The sequence below is a fragment of the Myotis yumanensis genome, unplaced genomic scaffold (genome assembly GCF_028538775.1).
Source record: "Myotis yumanensis isolate MYYU_CA2020_CCGP unplaced genomic scaffold, mMyoYum1.0.hap1 SCAF_2, whole genome shotgun sequence".
NCBI lineage: Eukaryota > Metazoa > Chordata > Mammalia > Chiroptera > Vespertilionidae > Myotis > Myotis yumanensis.
Window position 1 is genome coordinate 28,420,567 of NW_027223753.1, and position 20,628 is coordinate 28,441,194.

At 48.8% G+C, this 20,628-nt stretch overlaps 1 protein-coding gene across 11 annotated transcripts in view; it reads left to right on the forward strand.

The window, feature by feature from the left end:
- Nucleotides 1–20,628, forward strand: part of ERI3 (ERI1 exoribonuclease family member 3) — a 132,256-nt gene that overhangs the window by 38,550 nt on the left and 73,078 nt on the right. For all 11 annotated transcript variants that reach the window (XM_070404919.1, XM_070404915.1, XM_070404909.1 and 8 more), the window contains 2 exons: nt 709–768; nt 4,906–4,997. In XM_070404919.1, coding sequence (XP_070261020.1) covers nt 709–768; nt 4,906–4,997 — 152 coding nt within the window. The remainder of the gene's footprint in view (nt 1–708; nt 769–4,905; nt 4,998–20,628) is intronic.

The following is a 20,628-nucleotide window of genomic DNA, read 5'->3' on the forward strand; positions in this document are numbered from 1 at the left end:
AGGGATTTTTTCACTACAAAACAAAACACAACAAAACAAAGCAACAAGCTTGTTTAACCTAAGCCTGCCCTGGGTGGAGCATAGGCCTGTGAGTCAGAAATTCTCTAGACCAGGTTTGTACCTTAGGCCTTTTTGCCTGAGTTTCCCCATCAGTTAAAGGTGCCTGTTTCCTGCTTGGCTAGTTGGTATTGAGGCTCCAGGCATACAGGGTGAAGGGTGGAGCTTGTGGGACTCTCTGGCCCTTCACTGGTGTTAGATGGGGAAATGCTGGACATCGAGGCCCAGAGAAGGGGTGGACTTGAAACCAAGTGTGCCTGTCCTATGTGTTTATTCCCTAAGTCCGACCGGAGCTTCTGTGAAGCTTGGAGGTGATTTACTTTAGACTGAAATTTGGGGGAGTTATTGAGCCTATGGAACACAAAAGACACGTAAAGTCTTTTTTTTCTCTCTTACAAATGAAAGCTGAAACAGGTATGAGACATACCCTGTGATCAGAGGGTAGATGTGTATCTATTTCAGGGCAGGATGTTGTTGGGAAGTTTACAGTGTGTCCTAGGACTTGATTCCCAAGGCTTCTGTCAGGTTCCCAGCCTAAAGCAGTGCAGGTCAGAGTTCTTTACAGTAGAAGGATAAAAACAGAAAGGAAAGGAAAAAGAGAAACTCCAGCTTCGAGTTTTCCATTCATTGGCTCTTTATCTTTCCTTTCAGCTCACCGGGATTATTCAAGCCATGGTGGATGGTCAGCCCAGCCTGCAGCAAGTGCTGGAGGTAGGTTGAATGACCTTTAATTCCTGACCTCTGATCCCTTCCTGCTGCCTTTCTCTCCCTCCCCTCCTGAGAATGTAGCTGTGTAATTTGACTATGATTATGGCTTGATTAGAATAACATTTGCTGTCACATCAGTGACATGCTGTTGAGGGTATTGAACCATTGATCTGTCATCTCCAGCTGTTCCCGTCAGGGTTACTGACAAGATGTCCGAGTGCTGCCAGGAGGCTGGCAGAGAGCCCCCACCCCTTCCAGTGCTGGCCAGTGCTGGGCAGCCTGCGCTGGGCAGGTTGGGGAGGGGAGCTGAGCTGTGGCGCTACGGGACTGGCCCCGGGGACTGGAGGTGTTTTTGTTTAGCTTTAGTGTTGGCTTCTCGTGGCATGTGAGCACTTCATTAACTCCCCCAGAACTCCCCATCGATGGCTTTTGTTTGCTGTCGGCTCCTCCAGGAGGTGCGGCTGGGCCCGCCTGCCCCACTGCAGCTTGCTGCTGGACGCATGGTGCCTGTCGGGTGTAGAGGCTGTACTGGGTAATGATTCCTAATCAGAATAATTACAACAATTGCCTGTGTGAGGAAAATCAAATTAAAGGCTTTAGAACCCTTGGCAGAGACCACACTTCTAGGATGTTCTCCTCGGGGAGCTGGTAAAGGTTAGGATGCAGCTTCTTGTGCTCCAGCCTAAGGGAAGGAGGAAGGGCAGTGCTCTGCCTCAGCTTGTTTCCCAGCCCCCTCTGCCTGGGGGTTTTCAGAGAGGGAGACGGTCCCTCTCTCAGGTCCCACACCCACGCCCTTCTCTCTAGGGAGCAGGGAGAAGATTTCCTTGGGTGCTTTATTTCTCTTTAAGACCAAAGCACCCAAAGCTGAGCCCCTGTCAAAGCACAGGAGAAAGCAGACTATCTGGGGAAGAGCAGGGCACATCTGCATTGGAGGTAGTTAGCATAGAGGTAAGAGGGTGGTGACAGGAGAGGGAGAGAGAGCTATTTATTTAGCTGAGAGGGCCTGTCCCACAGGGGAGAGAAGTGCAGACTGAATTTCCTGGGGCTCCCCAGGATGGAACCAGAGCCAGAGAGCCAGGTTTTGGCTCAGCCAGTGGCAGAGTGCTTCTTGTCCCTGACAGTGTGCAAGCCCAGGCTCTGTGACCAGTCAGGTTCTGGGCAAGGAGAGGATTAGGGTACCTGCAGAAGGCTAGGAGAAGATGAGCTCTGAGGTGTCTCCCAACCCTATTGTCCCTTTTTTTTTTTTTTTTTTTTTTTTTTTTTAATATTTTTATTGATTTCAGAGAGGAAGGGAGAGGGAGAGAGAGATAGAAATATCAATGATGAGAGAGAATCATTGATTGGCTGCGTTCTGCACGTCCCCTACTGGAGTTTGAGCTCCAACCCAGGAATGTGCCCTTGACTGGAATCGAACCCGGGGTCCTTCAGTCCTCAGGCTGATGCTCTATCCGCTGAGCCAAACCAGCAAGGGTTTGTTCCTCTTTTTTTGACAGAAGATTCACTCTTATGACTGAGGAGCCTCCCAGAGTCAAGGAGAAAGAAGGGACCTATCCTTCCCTCTGGCACAGCCTGCATCCCCAGATAGGGCCTGGCTCCTGAGGGAGGATATAACACAGGCAGCTTGTCCCTGGAATGTCTCTGTTTGGTTGGGGTCTTGGGAGGAAGATGCTTGTTCTGGGCCATCACCAAACCAGGGTTGGTGGGGTTAAGAGATTTTTTTCTGTCAGTGGTGCCAGTTGAGGGGGAGATGTATCTTCAGGAGGCCAGCCCTGGAGAGGAATGCTCAGAGGATTCTGAGTCTCCCCCAGAAAGCTCTTTCTGCTACTTCAGCATACTTTGTGGGGAAGAGGGAAGATTTCTGGCATCAGCCTGAATAGGGAGTCTCTGTGAAGATAAGGAGACCAGACCGAGCTCTGCTGGTTATAGAGCTAAGGAGCTAATTTTTTGTCTTAACCAGGCCCTGAGCAGGTAGTTAGCTAGGTGTTTGCCTGCCTCATTTGTTCTTTTTATTTTTTTCCTTCACTTAGCTCATTTGGCCTGGCCATCTCTTCCCACCTCCCCTGTCCAGCCTGGAGCCATTAGAGCCAGCAGGGAGAGAGAGGATACAGGAGTGAGTGGTGGTCATTCCCTCATCCCAAGACAGGGTCAATGGATGGACTTTCTAGGCTCCTGTAAACCCATCCATCCATCCACATAGCCATCCACACATTCATGCCCCACCCATCCACTCATCTATTTACCATCCATAATCCACCCATCAACCCATTCATCTATCCATCTGACGTAGATGTTCTAAGTAGGCTCAGGCTGGGTTCCTTTAGACCTTGGGTAGCTGGAGGAGGTCTGTCCTAACCTAGTGTCAGCCTCAATTCCTGTTCCTCCTTTCTATACACTGTGGACTGTGGTCACATTACTCCCTACTCATATTTCAATTCGAAAATATCTGGGTTAGAGATTACCATAGTGAATAAGACAGATAAGAGTCCCTGCCTTCATGGTGCTTATAGTCTGGTGAGGAAGGCTGACATTAAACAGATAATTGCTTCTCAAATACTCAATGATAGGGCATGTGCCTCTGCCTTTAGTATCCTTTTCTCTGTTCCACCCTGTCAAGCAAACCCAACCACCAAACCCCTAATTCAAGTATCTTCTCTTTTTTTAATATGTTTTTATTGATTTTTTTAGAGAGAGAGGAAGGGAGAGGGATAGAGAGATAGAAACATCGATGAGAGAGAAACATCATCTATTGGCTGCCTCCTGCATGCCTCCTACTGGGGATTGAGCCTACAACCCGGGCATGTGCCCTGACTGGGAATCGAACCGGTGACCTCTTGGTACATGGATCAATGCTTAACCACCGAGCCACACTGGCCAGGCTCAATTATCTTCTTTCTGAAACCTTTCTGACTCCTTTCTCTGTAAATGGTAGAGTTAGCCACTTCCTTCTTTTGGTCCGGTAGCGTTCTGGTCACTTCTTTATTACTGCATCTATTACATTGTATTATGATGATCTGCCTCTCTCCCCTTCTTAGCCTACTGTCTATTTTGTAGTAAGCACTTAAATACATTATTACATTTAATTCTCAAAGCAATCTGTAAGGGGAGTCATCCTACCTCATTTTACAGACGAAGGAAACTGAAGTTCAGAGGGGTTAAATGACTTTTAAACGACTTCCCATCAATGACACAGCCAGGATATTGAAGATCCAAGGTTAGAACCCATATGTGTCTGACTTTCAATCCTGCATTTCTAACTACTGTGCCATAAAGCCTTTAAAAATGATCCTCCTGTGTGAGTGGAGCAGTGGTGTGATCTGCTGCCCCATGCTTGGGGTCGTCTGAAAAATGGGTGATGCTTCATGAATTCTTCATAATAATTCTGTCATTATATACAGGTTCTAGTATTTGTACTTCCAGTGTGAGTGCAAGTAATAAAACCCATGAAAGGGATGAAGGGAGAACTAGACTCGAAAGTGTGTTTAGGAGCAATTTCTTTCCCTACCTAGGAATTGTGCTCAGCCTTCAAAAGAATCTACTGAATTTTAATCATCAATGAGGAGAGGAGAGATAGCAAGTTTGGGGCCGATAATGAGCTTGCTTCCACCCAGCGAAGGGTCTTCTGCTAGAGTCATGGTGGAAATTAACTTCACTTTACTTGGGGAATGACCAAATTCATAAGTTTGGTTAATAAACATTTGGTGGGAGGGTCAAATGAATAAGTGAATGAATGAACCTGTGGATTGGAGTCCCTGCTTGGGGATCCAGCCTGTTCTCATGGCCCAGGACAGCCCATGTCTATGCTAGACTCTGCCTTTGAGGACCAAAGGTATTTGGATTGACCTACTGGGATCTGTCCTTATCCTGTCTAGGGTAAGTAACGGGTGTGGAGAAACCCCCATTGCCCCCTCCCCACAACACTTCATCTTGTGGGATCTTCCCATAGGGATTGTCCTGCAAGTGCCTCTATAGTTCCCAGCCAAGACTGAGAGCCCAGAGCAGAGCCATGGTTGGATAAGATTACAATTTTCTCCTGCTCTGATTACAAGCAGCTTATCTGCGTTTCACTGTTGTGGCTCTTCATGTACTCAGGAGGGCGGGAAAAAAGAAAAATCTCATCTATTCTTGTTGTGTACTTTTCAGAGGGTCGATGAGTGGATGGCGAAGGAAGGCCTCTTAGATCCAAACGTCAAGTCAATTTTTGTCACCTGTGGAGACTGGGACTTAAAAATCATGTGAGTATGAGAGGAACAACTTTGCTGGCAGGGCTTGGGATCTGTGGGACCAGTTCTTGCCTTTCACAGAAATAAGTGCCCATCTAGGCCAGAGAGTTCCTGGATTTTGGGGGCTTCCAGGATAAGAAGAGGGCTGGGAGCCCTGCCTGCTTCTGGGACAGCTGTTTTTGCCAGGTGTCACTACTTAGGACAGCCCTTCAGTTGCAGGGCTACATGTCATTGCCCTGGAAGGAAGAAGTTAAAAGAGGGTATGTATGTATGTATGTATATATGTATTTATTTTTGTTAATCCTCGCCTGAGGATATTTTTTTCCATTGATTTTTGAAAAGTGGAAGGGAGAGAATGAGAGAGAAACATAGATGTGAGAGAGATATATTGATTGGTTGCCTCCCACATGCACCCCAACCAGGGCCAGAGATTGAACCTGCAACCCAAGTACGTGCATGCCCTTGACCAGGAATTGAACCCAGAACCCTTTGGTTTGCAGGCCAGTGCTCTAACCACTGAACACAAAGGCCAGGGCAAAGAGGGTTTTTCTTTTTTAACCAGATGCATAGTGATTATTAGTCTAAGTGCATTAGAAATAGTAACTCATTTTATAACTATAGGTACTCCTATTTCTATTTTTATAGATGAGAAGATTAGAGAACAAAGAGGTTAAGTAACTTGCCCAAGACACACAGGGCCAGGATTCAAACCCAGGCAACCTATCTCCAGGGCCCTTTCTCTTAACCATTATACTGTATTATCCTCTTTTTTTTTTTTTTTTTTTTTTTGCCTTATCTGGGATACTAGGCCCTGGTGATTCAACTGAGAGCCAAGTGTAGAATGAGAGAGGGCTGCTTCTACGAAGCTGCCCAAATCACCAGTCTCCTCTGTTCTCCTTTGTCCCATTGCTTTTTCTCCTTTGTCTCCTGATCCTGGAAGACAAAACTGGTTCCTTTGCTGGGCAGACACTTCTGTGTCTTGTCTGTCCTCATGGATACCTGGCTTCAGACAGCCCCCAGGGAACTAAAGTGTGGTGGAGGTGGGAGGGGCATTGTTTGCTGAGGATTGATAGAATCGATAACTCTGTGTTCTTTGTGACTGATGGTGGCGGCAAGCATTGTGTGTGTGTGTGTGTGTGTGTGTGTGTGTGTGTGTGTTTATATACGAGCATATACACGTATGCACCTATGCTTTTGAGCATAGCATGGGGTATTGGTGGGGAGTTGGGAGTAGCGGTTCTGGAATGATATTTCCTACCAAATTAGGCATTATTTTCTCACCAAGGTCTTTTTTATGCCTTTTGGATACTGGTCATTGAGGCAAAGTTATGCACCCAGCTTGGTGGGTGTCAGGCCTGCAATTGGATACCAACTCTCTAGGTGAGACAGGAGGAAGAAAAAGAAGCCCAGGTCACATAAACACCCACACACCTCATCTCCCACACACTGGCTGCACACCTCCAGGTTTGCACACACAGCTCCCAAGCGCCAGGGGATCTTGTGCTCCCCGATGACATTCATCAGTCAGGGAAATTATACAGGCTGGGCTGGTATGAATCAGAGGCGGGCTCCATGGAGAAAGGAAGAGGAAGGCTGTTGTTCTTGTTTAAGGTGTCCTGGCAGCTTTGAGCACTTGAAGCAGAGAAGGACTTAGTGGAGCTCCATAGCACAGGAGAAGCTGTTGGGGGTCGGGCAGAGTGCAGGCTAATACCAGACTTCTGAGGCTCCTGTGGTCCAGTCCAGAGGCCTGGTTCCTCCAGGTAGCCTCCTGGGGCTCCCACTCCTCTAGTGGTTTTCTAGTGGTCTTTAGCATGTTCATGTCACACAACCCACATTTCAGAATCTTTTGTGGCATGTACATACACAGGGTGGGGCAAAAGTAGGTTTACAGCTGTTCGTGTGGAAATAATACAGTAATTAATAAATAACAATACAAGAATAAACTCTGTGTTTCATGTTCTCACAATATGAACAGCTACTTTTGCCCCATCCTGTATGTGCATATGAAAATGTTCCTGGACATGAAGTTGGGGACTATATGGCTGGGCCCCCTAGGCTTGGAGTCTGGCCCACTTTGGCCTGCAGTAGCAGCTCAGCCCTTGGCATGGTGGGCCCTGGCAGATTTAGGTGACTCCGGAGGCTGCTCTATATCTTCACAAGAAATCATGTAATCAACAAGGTGTGATCAAGTTTGGGGATTGGGTTGTTCAATCTAAGCATATATGAAAGGGAACCACATTTTCATGAGTACATAACCATATGTCATTCGGTCCTCCTATCTTCCCTGGTTAGGAGGTAGTATCCCTTTAAAGCTGAAACGAACACACAAAACAAAATTAAAAACTGAGGCTCAAATTGGTAAAGACTCACAGCTAGGCAGAATTGAATTCTGAGACCATATAACGTCCAAAAAGAAAAAAGGGGTTGGGCAGACTTGGGATGCGGGTTTGGGTTTGGATTGGGAAAGCCAGTGAAGCTCTGAAAGAGTGTGCAGGAGGAAGCAGATGTCAGGTGGCAGAGGTTGGGGGGAGGAGAGCACTGTGCTGCCTTTTACAAGCAGGACTCCGCATAACTGCTGGGAAGGCTCTTAATTAAATGTGTAACAAAATAAAAACAGCCAGAGAGGAAACCTAAGTAGTGCTGCGTGACAGCGCACAGCTTATCGGCGTTCCTGGAACCTCTCGTCAGATGGCTCGTCAGAGCCCTCACCTTTTCATGCGCCTGGTAAAGGCTGATGATGAGCCTGACAAGGGTGGTGTTAGACTGACACCCACAACTTGTTAGTATGTGGCTTACTTCTTATTTTGACATCCATTTTCAGATTTAACTAACTCTAAGGAATTCAGCAAACATTTCCATTTCCCACTCTGGTTTCCCAGAGACATGGCTCCTCATTGCTGTCCTCCCTCTCTCCCAGCCCCCGCTTCCCCCAACCAGCTTCACGTCACTTTTGTTGGAAAGGGCCTGATTAGTGAAGCACTGAGAAATGGGAACTGAAGTGGCAGCAGAAATCCCACCGGAGAAAAGAAATCTCCCATCCTGACAAAATCATTTTGTGTCCATCTTTTGTCAAAACTGGATGAGTTGATACTTCAGGTTTATGTGGGCTTTGATGCTGTAGTCACAGATCCTGCTTAGGCAGGTGTTAATTTAGTAAGTGCTGATTTAATTTTCTTTCTAAACACGTTTAAGATACAACACTTGTTCTGGCATTGGTCCATAGTAGCTTGCTTTCACTACCTGAAGCTCCTAATGGGGTTTAACGTTCTTTCACCAGTTTTCTGTCGTCTTACCTAGGCAGGAATGTCTCTATAAAGGGGTTCCATCTTTGATGTGGTGGAAGGGTAGGGCCCGTGCAGAGTGGGGAGGTGCCACCGTTGAGGAACTCAGATTTTAGCCTGAATAGCACAGAGTGGCCGAGAAGCTAGACCAGAGTCTTTCCCAGTGGCCTGTGAGTCTGAGAAGGGGGGCAGGTCAGGAAGAGAGAAGGGTAGGGTTGAGGGTGAGAATGGAGGGGGTAGGGAAGAGCTGACACGAAGGAAGGCCTGGCCCTCAGTGTAGTCTGGGAAGAGGACCTTTGAAGAGGATCCAGGTAATCAGGCTCTGCTCTGGTGGAGCAGAGTCTAGGGCTGCTCAGAGCCTGCTGCAAGGACCCTCATCTAGCTCAGCCTCAATTCTGGAATTGAAAGTGTCAATGCTGGGCTGCCTTCCTCATGAGGGTGCATACTACACCTTTCTGATGGTGCCTGTGCAGTTGTGGACCTGGAACACTTCAGGTTTCAGGAAGTGGAGATCAAAGATACTTGTTCAGATTGCTCAACTTTATTTGGGGGACATGCACTCAGGGGACTATTGAGGGTGCCCTCAGGGCTGCAGTCAAGTGGCCAACACTATTGAAGAGCTACAGTCACCTAGAGTGAAGTCCCATAGTGATGGAACCACACACCTGGGAGAGAACTGTGGGACAGTGACGTCCTGTGTGTGTGTTGGGGGGAAGTGTAGGATATAGACAAAAGGTTGGGACTTCTTGGCATCATTCAGCTGAGTTGACCACTTCATCCTTCTTGAAATGCTCTTTATCTTTTCTTTTCTGTGTCTCCCTTTCCTCTGGCTTTTCCTTCCCAGTGTCTTATGGACGCTTTTTCCTTTTTTCCTAAATTTTGTTTCTTAAATATTGGTATTTCTTTGATCTCTGTCCTGGCTGTCTTTTCTTTTTATTCTGCACACTCACACTTACCAGAGTAAGCTCACCTTTTGCCATAGCTTCAAGTATCCTCTGTATGCTGATGTCTTACCATCTTTTCTGCAACTGAGAAATGGAAACTGACATGGCAGCAGAGATCCCATTGGAGAAAAGACACTGTTCCATCTGCCATCTGAACTCCAAACCTTCATATCCAGCCCCTATTTTCTGTCCCCACCTACATGTCCACAGGCCCCTAAAAGCTCAAGGCTTATCTTTCTCTCAACACTAGACCTCCAATATTCCCTCAGATGGCGACTCAGTAGCTCTGTCAGAAACCTGAGAATCATCCTTGATTCCTTTCTCTGGCCATAACCAATTAATTGCCAAATCCTATTGAGTCTTCCTCCCAGAGCTTTCTCAGAGTCGTTACCTTCTTTCCATCCCCATTTCCACTGCCCTAGTTAAGGTCACAATATTCTTTGTGGCTTATTAAATGTCTTCTAATTAGTCTTTTTTCATTCCAGTCTTGCTTCTTTTCCAGCAGATTGTGTCACACCCCTGCTTAACACCCTCTTCTTTGTTTGCACTGAGTGGCAGAGCCTTGGAATATTCTCTGATTTTTTTTTTTGGCTGCTGGTACCTGGTCTGGGGTCGGTGGAGGTCTGAACTGTTAACGTTCATTTTGATGTGGGGGCATGGTTGGCCAGGAGGTGTGGTGGGGGCAATTTGGACTGAGAGCCTCCTTCCAGAGCTACAAATGAATGACTCCTCAGATCTGTCTTAAGAAAACCACTGCCAGGCCCTGGCTGGCGCAGCTCAGTTGGTTCGGCATCTTCCTGTGCACCGGAAGGTTGCCCATTTGATTCCCGGTCAGGGCATATGTTAGGGTTGTGGGCTCGATCCCCAGTAGGGGCTTGCAGGAGGCAACCGGTTGATAATTCCACTCTCAGATATCTCTCTCCCTCTCTCTCTCTCTCTTCCCACCCCTTTTGCTCTCCCTTCCTCTCTCTCTAAAAATAAATAAGAAAATCTTAAAAAGTATTGCTTTGGGCACTCGGTATGTTTGAAAGCATGCGGAGGTGGAGCCTCTGAGCATGCGGGGCATCTTATCATGTCACTAAGCCCATGAGAGCCTTGCCCCTTGCTCATGGGTGTGCCAGAGGGTCCCAGCACTGAACTATGATTAGCAACCTGCTGGGGGAAGGGGCTTGAGTAAGAACTCCCTGGCAGTCCTGACTTGTCTCATTTCCTGATACTTTTATCTGTCACTGCAAGCGCTTGGGCTCTCCTCCTGAACTAATTAAGTTTGCATGTGTTTAGACACATTGCCAAATAGGGCTTAGCAAAGCGGAACTGAGCTACATCTCTTTCTGAGTAGGGAAGGAAGGGTATATGAATGCTTCCCCATGAGGGCCTGGGAGAAGCGCGGATGACATGGAGTGGGTGTGTGTACAGATGATAGGCATTATGCCTGGCCCTCCTAGGGACACAGCAGGCCTGCAAAGCAACCTTCTGATTGGCTGGCAGGGCAGGTGAGAGAACAAGAACCAGCTCTCTTAGTGAATTGGGCATTCTGAGAGGGCTGAGGATGGATAGAGGGAAGGCGCTGAGGTATGATTTTTCTCCCAAGCACAAGCAAAACTGAATGTCAGGTTTAGAGGGATTTGCAGGGGGAGTTTATAGGGCTATGTGCTGTTTGCTCCCAGCCTGAACCTACCTAGGCCTAAAGCCACCTGTTTGGCTAGCAGAGTGCAGGTGGCCTTCTTTCTAAGGCTGTGAGAAGTACAGTAAAGACATGAACAACTGTAGGCCCAAGTTTTCCTTTTTGCCTACAAGACCCCAGTTCCCCTGCTCAGTCTCATGATCCTGTGAGATGGTACCAGGTGGAGATTAAGAGGAGGAGAGTGGTATTGCCCAGAATCTCCCCACCCTGAAGGTGGGGTTCAGCCAAATGGATCACCATAGTGAGATGATGGTTGACAATATGTTTTTGTGTCAGACTGATTTTCCCTGGTGCTGGGTGGCTTGAGGTCTGAGAGGCACTGTGTCAGAACATACTTGGGCCGAAACCGATTTGGCTCAGTGGATAGAGCGTCGGCCTGCGGACTGAAGGGTCCCAGGTTCGATTCTGGTCAAGGGCATGTGCCTGGGTTGCGGGCACATCCCCAGTGGGAGATGTGCGGGGGGCAGCTGATCGATGTTTCTCTCTCATCGATGTTTCTAACTCTCTATCTATCTCTCTCCCTTCCTCTCTGTAAAAAATCAATAAAATATATTTTTAAAAAAAACACATACTTGGGTCCTGTCCGGACAGCAGATGTGGGGCATTACCACACTGGGGACTCCTCTGAGGTAGGGAGCGAGGGTATTTTCTACAGAAGGCGGGAGAGCCAGCTGACAGCCATGGTCAAAGCCTCAGTCCTATAGCTCTGAGGCCAATGGGTCAGCTTCCTGGCCATGAAGAAGCTCAGTCAGGCCAGGCTCCCAGTGCACACAGAGTGTGTGCGTGTTGTGGAGTGGGGGGGTTGGGGGGATTTCTGGAGGTTGTATAGGAATTCTGGGCCTTTGAGCTGCAGCCAAAGCCCAGAGAGAACAAGAACCAGACCTTCTGCCCTCCCTTCAGCTTCCCTAGAGCCCTCTCGTCAGCAAAGGTGCATCGGGTTAGCCCCAAGAAGGCAGCTTGAGTTGATGGGGTCATGTTTCAGCTGCAGCTAATCCAAGTCACTCGATATAAATCTGTCCCTGCTGCCTCTCCTCTCCCTCCCATCCCCAACCCACAGACAGGGAAATGAATCCTGGCCCTCACCCTGAATACATCATGGCAGGCTTGCCTCTAATGAGAGAGGGCCATTCATTGTAGGGTGAAGCTCCCTGCAGAGCCTGGGATGCCATTAATTAAAGAAAAGCCACCTGAAGCCAGTCGTGCGGTACAGCCTGCCACACGCTCAGATGGAGTGGTGGTGGGGTAGCCTCGTTAGCCTGACAGCTCCTTGGGCCGAGAGTTCGTGAGCTTGGAGGAACGAGGTGTGCCCCGCCTCCACCTGAGTGCTCACATGCCTGGGGGCCAGCATCCTCACAAAGGCATGAGCCCCCCCCTCCCCCCACCTGCACAAGTCTTGGGGCCTGGAGCTGGTATAAAGGGGCTCCTGGTTATGGGCTTGGCCAAGGACTATCTGTTTCTCATGGACAGGCCCTAGGGCAAGAGCAGGTTTCTGTGGAGGCTGAGCAGGTTCCTGGTTTCCTACCTGTGTTCCCTTCCACTCTTCTCCATGTCCCTGGCACTACAGGTCAACAGGCAACTCATCTTGCTTCCTTCCCTCAGAGCCTGAGTTTGTGGAAGTTGATCTGCTCTGGGAGGACTTTGGATCTACAGGGACACTGGGGGAGATGCTTGTTGTCTCCCTGGCAGACAGAGCCTCTGATGGTCCACCTTCTGGGCACTTGTAGGCTGAAGGGTGAAACTCCAGTGGCAGCCTCATCTCACCTCCTGGGAAAGTGTTAGAGGGTCAAAAGAACGTCAGTGATTATAGGAACCCCTGGAATGGAAGTTTGTCTCAGTTAAAATCCCAATAAAAGATAAAGATATTTGTGCCTAAACGGTGTAGCTCAGTGGTTGAGCATCGATCCATAAAACAGGAGGTCACAGTTTGATTTCCGGTCAGGGCACATGCCCAGGTTGCAGGTGCGATCCCCAGTAGGGGGTGGTGCCAGAGGCAGCCGATCAATGATTTTCCCTCATGACTGATGTTTCTATCTCTCTCTCATTCTCCCTTCCTCTCTCTGAAATCAATAAAAACATACTTTTTAAAAATTTAAAGATATTTGTATAGTAAATAATCAGGCTTTGAGATGTTTTGGCAGTGGGAGCCTCATGCTTCAGTCTGCTGGAGAGCTGCTGACAGGGTGGCTCTTTACTGCTTAACTGATCCTGAGGCAAGTGCTGCTGCCTAGGTTCTGGTCCTTGGATTTGCATCTGGAGCTCCCCTTGACCATCTGTGAGGATCTAATCGCCTCCTCTTTGCTGGCAGCAGGGGCTGTCGTCGCTGAGACCTTTGTTGTAGCCCAGAGTTGGGGAAACTCAGCCAGTCTCTGCCCGGGTTGTCAAGAAGACAGATTGGTCTTGTGTCTGTGACTCTTCAGAGCAGTCTTTGGAAGTCTGGTTCTATGCTCTGTGGCAGAATTTGACAGACAGGCTGCTCAGAGAGCCTCAAAAACAGCTGGGGCCATGGCTTCACCAATCCGACTCTGCATCCCTAGAGCTCGCCAGGTACAGAATAGAGGTTGTGTGGGCCTCCCACCAGGCATGACACTAGGATTTGGGCTGCACTCTTGTGATTTGAACATTTTTGTATCTCTCGAGGCCCTGCCACTGGCTTGGGCCCTGTGTCCTCTGGCAGACAGAGAGTGAGGCTGAAGGGCTTATGCTCTGAACTCAAGAAGGTGCCACTATTGCTCTCAGAAATTTTTTTCCTTCAGGTGAGATATTTTTGTGTTTTTTTAAAAACTCTGTATGACTCTTGAGACCCAATTTTTAAAAAAAAAACTTTCTAGAAATTAAGATATGAAATAATTATAGTGGAGTGCATGAAGTATAAAAATGTGAAGTGTACAGCTCGTTATATCTTTATACACATACACACCTGTGTAACCACCACCCAGATTAAGATGAAGCTTTTCCATCATCCCGGAAAGTTTCCTTGTGCCCCTCTCAGTAATGCCTTCCCCCTGCAAGGTGACCACTGTTCTGACATCTATTACTTTTGCTTATTTTTCTTGTTCTTGACATTCATATAAATGGAATCATACAACATGTATTCTTTTGCGTCTGGTTTTCTTTGCTCAATATAACGTACAAGAGATTCATCCATGTTATTTTATGTATCAGTTCAACCTGTGTAATATTCCATTGTGTTACTGTACTAAAGTTTATCTATTTTCCTTTTGTTGGACTGCTTACCTTCTTTAGTCCTTGAATACATATTTGTTGAATGAGTATGTGAATGTTCAATCTGATATGAGAATCTTCCTAGGCCTGTCACCTTGTCCCACTCCCCCTCATCTTTTAAAACCTAACTCCAGTCCCTTGGGCATATGTTCTTTCTTGTCTCTTCTGAAATCCACACTGGCCTCCCTCTTCTCTGAACTCCTGTGAATAGGGAGAGGCTGGGCTGACCCCAGGCCTGTGGAAGGGCCTTTGAGCCATACTGACCCATTTATTTATTCTGTCAGCAGATGTTTATTGAATGTGCATTATATGCCTTGCACTGTTCTAGGTAGGGGAATGCGGCAGTGATCAAATAGCTCAAACTTCCAAAGTATACTCCCTTCATGGAGTTCACATTGCAGTGCATGCAGCTAGCACTGTCCTCTGCCTCTTGGACCCAGATGCCAGAGAATCTTAGTCTTGTCCCGGCTGCTCTGTCCTATGGGATTCTGCAGGAGCCACGTGGCCTTGGCCCTTGCCACCTTGCCAAGGCCTCTCTAGGGCTTATGGGCTTTGGTCTCCCTTTTGTGCTGCTGCTACTGCTTGGCATTGAAAGGGTTTCTGAATATTGGTGCTTCCCTTCCACTGGCCTGGAGTCTGATTCCCTCTGTAAGGGGGAGAGAATTAATCTCCAACTCTCCATGCCTGTAAGGTGAGTGACCTCTGTTTTGTCAGCGCTTGCCAATCTGTCCTCTAATTCCCAGCCACAGTGATGGAGACATTACTTTGTGCTAAAGCAAAGCACCAGTTCTTTGAGCGCAGATGCCGCACCAGTCCAGGCACTGGGAACAACAGGGAAGCTCTGTGGGGATCTCCTCACAGGTGCTCAGACACCTGGAGGCACCTGGGCATTGACACCTGAGCAGCCTTGGTACTGAACTGTGGTTGACAGATTCAAGGAATCTGCTCTCATATTCTTTCTGACCACCGTCTGTGCCAGAGGGGCAACTGCGTCGGTGTGGTCTGAAATAGATTTCTTTTGTCAGGCTCCTAAGAGCACGCAAGAGTCTGTGAACACCCCAGAAAGGAAGAAGAGCCAGGGAGCAAGGGTCTTGGAAGATGAAGGCCAGGGAACTCCAAGGCTGTGGCTGGCGTAGTGGCCCAGGGTTCAATGATCTGTGGACTCGGGCTCAGCTCTGTAGGGCTTTTGGAACGGTGGCTGTGAGTGGCTGGGATCAATTCTCAGTGTCCCAGGCTAAAGGGTGACACGACTCAAACTTGTTAGTTCTGTAAAACTGTTTCTTCCAAAGCCTGCAAGGATGTTGGTTTGGGGAAGAAAGCTAGCCAGCCCAGAGACTCCCGGGAGCCTGACAGGCCTTTTTCTCTGCGATTCTTTCTTGCAGGCAGCCTGAGGCAGCCTGTCTCTTTGTTAACAGAGTGACAGCAATGTGACACCATGGAAATAATTACTAACAAATCACGGTGCTGACTGCAAACAGCTCTCTGTCTTCAGAGGCATGTCAGGGTGCATTAGAGCAGGACTGGAGGAGCGGCAATGTGGGGGCTGAGGCGCAGCCCGCACTCCGACAGTCTCCTCCTCTTCCCCCTCCCTGACCCCTTTCTGCTGTGACTGACTTGCCTGCTTTTTCCTACTGGGTCAGCAAAGGGACCAGCTGGATAAGTGGCATGTGGCTAGTCCCACTTCCTCTGGGAAGGTAGCTAAGACTCCTGTCTTTACTAAGGAACTCCTGGGTAGTGATAAGATCCAGGGATTTTTCCACTGTGGAGCCTCCAAAAGATGGAAGCATACTCCATTTCTGATTTACTCTCTCCATGTGGGACCAGCTTCATCTGCCAGTAGTTTTGGGGGTGACATCGTATTTTCTGCAGCTGGATTCAGAATATGGGAGGCGCCTTGCATCTCAGTGTTGGTTCAGCTACCTTCCTCCACCAGCCCTGGTTTCCTCTTTACTTGCCATAGTCAATTTTTGGTAAGTCGACTTTGTCCATTCCCTCTTGGTTAGCAGAGTGATTGCTCTGACTGTCAGGGCTGTAAATAATGTTCCTGGCGTGTGTGACTGGAGGCAGCTGTGTGGGGTGGGGAAAGGAGTGGAAGGAGAAGCAGCACTCCAATGGCTCCCTAGCTCGCCCCCCTCCCCTCTCATACAATATTTATCCAGGGATGGGAGTCAGATGCAGCGACCTCAGGGGTCACCCAGTTAAATAGCTTCTGAACCTCCCTGCATTCTAATTGCTGCAGTTGTCCTTTGCTCTGGAGACTTCTCCTCCCCATTGTCTGCTGAGGCACACACTAATGGCTGTCCTCCCTGGCCCTGCTGGGAGGCATGTGTGTATGGGGGTGGGGTGAAGGGCTCATTGCTACCTTCCTTTCCCCAGGGATAAGGGAATCTAGGGCCTATTAACAAGTGGCTTTAGCTAGGAGGAGCACAGAACCCTGCCTCCCCCTCACTTCCTCCCCAGTGCTGTCCAGAGGAGGTCCAAGCCATGGGCTTGGTTAATGGGGCCAAGAGGCTTCACCCATTTCTAACCCTAGTGACTCCTCTGTAGGGGGACAGACCCTTGAGTACTCAGTTGAGTACTATGTTCATCATCCTATGTTCCCATGGTCCCACATTCAGGGTTTAGAAACTTCTTATTTTTATTGATTTCAGAGAGGAACAGAAAGGGAAAGAAAGATGGAAACATCAATGATAACAGAGAATCATTGATCAGTTGCCTCCTGCACTGGGGATTGAGCCTGCAACCCTGGCATGTGCCCTGATCGGGAATCAAATTGTGACCTCCTGGTTCATAGGTTGACGCTCAGCCACTGAGCCACACTGGCCGGGTGAATATGCTGTATTTTGCCCAAAGATTGGCCACATGCAAGTCTCTTTGGTCCCCTGGAGGTTGGTTTAGGTGATTGACGATGGTAGCAGGTATACCCCATTTGTTCATTTAAGAGGACATGTGCCACATGTCTTCACCTGGACCTTCTTGTAAATGTCAGTTACCCTCCACTGCAGCTCTTTTCTTCTAAGGAGCACTGTTGGAAACTGCCTTCGAAGGTGCTAAACACTGCATATCCTGGAAATACTGGCCTTTCAGCAGTAGCCTCAAGTTAGGCCCTGTTGAGATCTGCTCTGGGCCCAGTAAAACTGTGCTGGGAACTGTAGGGACTGCCAGGTGACCAGGGCAGGAAGAGCAGCCTGTGCATAAGCACCCACAGGCTATGTGAGGTAGAATATGAGTATGCTGCAGAGAAGATACAAAACAAATACTATGAGAAAGAATCCAGAGGATCATAGTGGAGACACCGAATGGGTGGTATTTTCTTAAGCAGTAAACTTAAAAAAACAAGACTTTAAAGAAAGCCCAGTATTACAAAATATACAAAAGTCAAGTTGTCCTAGTTGAAGCTGGGACAGCTTCTTCCTCCTTCTGCCCCAGTCCACAAAGTAGCCTGACATCCCTCCTGGAACCCTAGAGCTCCATGGAGAACAGTTTAAAAACCACCGACACATTCTAATGCCCACCCAGAAGTGTGACTCACACATCTTGAAGGATTCAGGGGAGCTGGGATCAGGGCAGAGTAGATCAGCCAGGGGTTTAGAGGAAACAGGTGTGTCTTTGAGTATATTGGAGCAGAGGTCAGACTATCCCAGATCCTGAGTGCTTGCAGGATGCCTCTCTGCAGAGCCTCCAGAGGGCAATGTAGGACCTACAAAGGCAGCCCAGGCAAAGGGTCAAGATGGCCACAGGCCAGGTAGAGACTAGTCGAGGATGAATGAGGTATCTTGGAGACAGCTCAAACTGCTAAGGAGCTCCTAATTTTCCTGGTTAAAACAGAATAAATAGTTCACTAGCTGAGACACTGACCAAAGTGCCCTGGAAACCTCCTGTCACCTGCTCCCCCCAAGTCCCTCCACCTCACTCCCTGCTGCCTGCTGAGGCCTCTGCCTTACCATCTGGCCAGGTTCTGGGGGCACCTCCAACACTTCCCTCGGCCACAACAGGTGGAAGAATTGCCCTGGGAGGAATCCTGGAAAGACACTTGTCTTGTTTCACTGGAGAGGGACTGGAGAGAGACAAGTTATTTGATTTCAGGGGAGTACTTGTGGCACTGGGAAGGTGCATGTTGTATTGTTCCGTAGGATGTTTGTGGCACTGTGTGTGCTTCATGTGGTCATTTGTGTGGGCTCCATTTGTGTAGGAGAAATGTGAGTAGAGACAGTTGGCTGGCAAGTGGGCCAAAAAGCAGTGGAGCAGAGAGGCACTATATACATATACAGTGCCTTTTGGAGGCTTTGAGCAACTGCCTGGCAATGGGGATTTGAGGTTGGTTTTCTCTGGGAGCACTGGCAACCTGGCCTGTGGGCGTCCCTCTGCACCCGCCTGTGTTCTGGTTTCTGTTTGGGAACTCTCCAGAGCAGCATGTCTGGGAACACTTCCAGCTGCGCTGCCAGACCCAGACGCAGGTGACGGCCTTTCGTCTGTACCATAGGGAAACCAAGAGGAAATTAAATGTCATTTGCCCCCTGCATAGCAGGTCGCTGCCAGATCAGACACTGCTGATCAGAGCTGTGCAGATCAGACACTGCTGTGCAGAGGGCACCCAAGGGAAAGCTTGTGCCTGCAACCATGCCCTCTGAGCTGTGGAGACTCCCAGGTGATGGCCTGGCTCACTCCCAGGCCTTTCTCTGCCAGTCTGGGTTCACCCTGGCCTGGAGCCCAGCTCTGTGCTACATGACAGCTGTGGCCCATGCCAGGCCAGAGGGGTATGTGTACCAGTGGGAGCGATTGGAGGGGAAGGGCAGTAGAGTACACACGGGAGACAGTGAGGTGATCAGCCCCTCTTCAGAGGAGCTGCAAAGTATTGTGGAAAAGAGCAGGGCCTTTATTAAAAATTAAGAGACCTGGCCCTAACCGGTTTGGCTCAGTGGATAGAGCATCAGCCTGAAGACTGAAAGGTCCCAGGTTCGATTCCGGTCAAGGGCATGTACCTTGGTTGCGGGCACATCTCCAGTGGGGGGTGTGCAGGAGACAGCTGGTCGATGTTTCTCTCTCATCGATGTTTCTAACTATCTATCCCTCTCCCTTCCTCTCTGTAAAAAATCAATAAAATATATATATTTTTTTTAAAATTAAGAGAGCTGGGTTCAAGTTCTGGCTCTGTTACTTATTAGTTGTGGAATCCTGGGAAAGTCACATTACTTCTCCGAACCTCCATTTCCTCATCTAAAAAGTGGAGATTATAATAAGCTCTAGCTCCTGACATCTGCAGGGGAAGTAGCTTCCTGTTGGGACTGGTACCAGAGTTTTGTCACCCCACCTCCCCTCAGTCTGGAAGGATGGCCCGGAGTCCCCTGCCGTCTGTGAAATGAGTTGACTGAAATTGATGGGAAGTGGGGTAGGTAGTACTCTGGCCAGGAAGGCACAGCTGGTGATCTCTCCCTGCCTGAGGCCTTTCCCTCTGGTCCTAGTCCTCTCAACCAAGCATCATAGGCCGTTATGAATGAGTACGGGTGATGGTGGTCACCCTCCTAATTGTGGGCCTCAGCTGGCTCCCTCCAGACTCACACTTGCACTGCCCTTCCTGTTTGAGAGGGTTTTCAGGGCTTGTCCCAACCTCTCCTTTGCCTTGAAGTCCTAGTGGCAGACCCTCTGCAGTGACATTTATTAACAGAGCTTTGGGAATAGATGTTTTAATACTGTGAGAGTTCTCCCTAGAAAACTACCCTCACTCCTCCCCTACCTCCCCCCCCTCCCCCCCGCCCCATATGAAACATGGCTTGCTGGTGGTGAAATTCATTAGTGTTCCCTGACAGGCAGTGGCGACAGAGGCGCTCGCTGTCTGCATCTCGCTCCCTCACTCTCATGCTCCTGCTTCACGCACACTGATATTTAAAGCTGATGGGATGCTTATAGACTTCTTGTACCATGACAAGTTTGGGGAGGGGCATGGGGGAGGAAGAGACAGACAAGGAGCCAGCTGTCACACTGGTATTTCAAACAGTACTCTCTCCTGACCCTTTGCAGGCTCCAGCAAGTGTATCATCTTTCTGAAGCCTGTGGTTGGAATTGTAACCTGCAGCTGTCCCAGAGGATGGGGGCAAGTGTGGGACAAAGTGGGCTGAGAAGTCGGCAGTGCATTCTCCCAGGGCTGTGCACAGGCAGAGAAGAACAGAGGGACAGTGTGTGTGTGTGTGTGTGTGTGTGTGTGTGTGGGCTGAGAGGGGTTTCTAATGAAAAGCACCCTGGACATCTGGTGGAAGGTGGAACTAGAATGCTTTTCTGCCTGTAGATTCAAGTACATTGAACTGTCCAAGGTTGTCTTTAATACGATCACTTTCTATAAACCCACTTTGCCCCCATCTTATCCCCCACCCTGCACTGTATCCTATAGCTTCTAGAAGGGGTTGCTGGCACAAGGCTGCTGTCTATGGGCAGTGCCTTTCTCTCCCTTGCTGTCCTTGCTGATCCTGCATTGGCTGAAAGCACTGGGTGCTCAGCCTGCCGACGGTCTTCTGCCA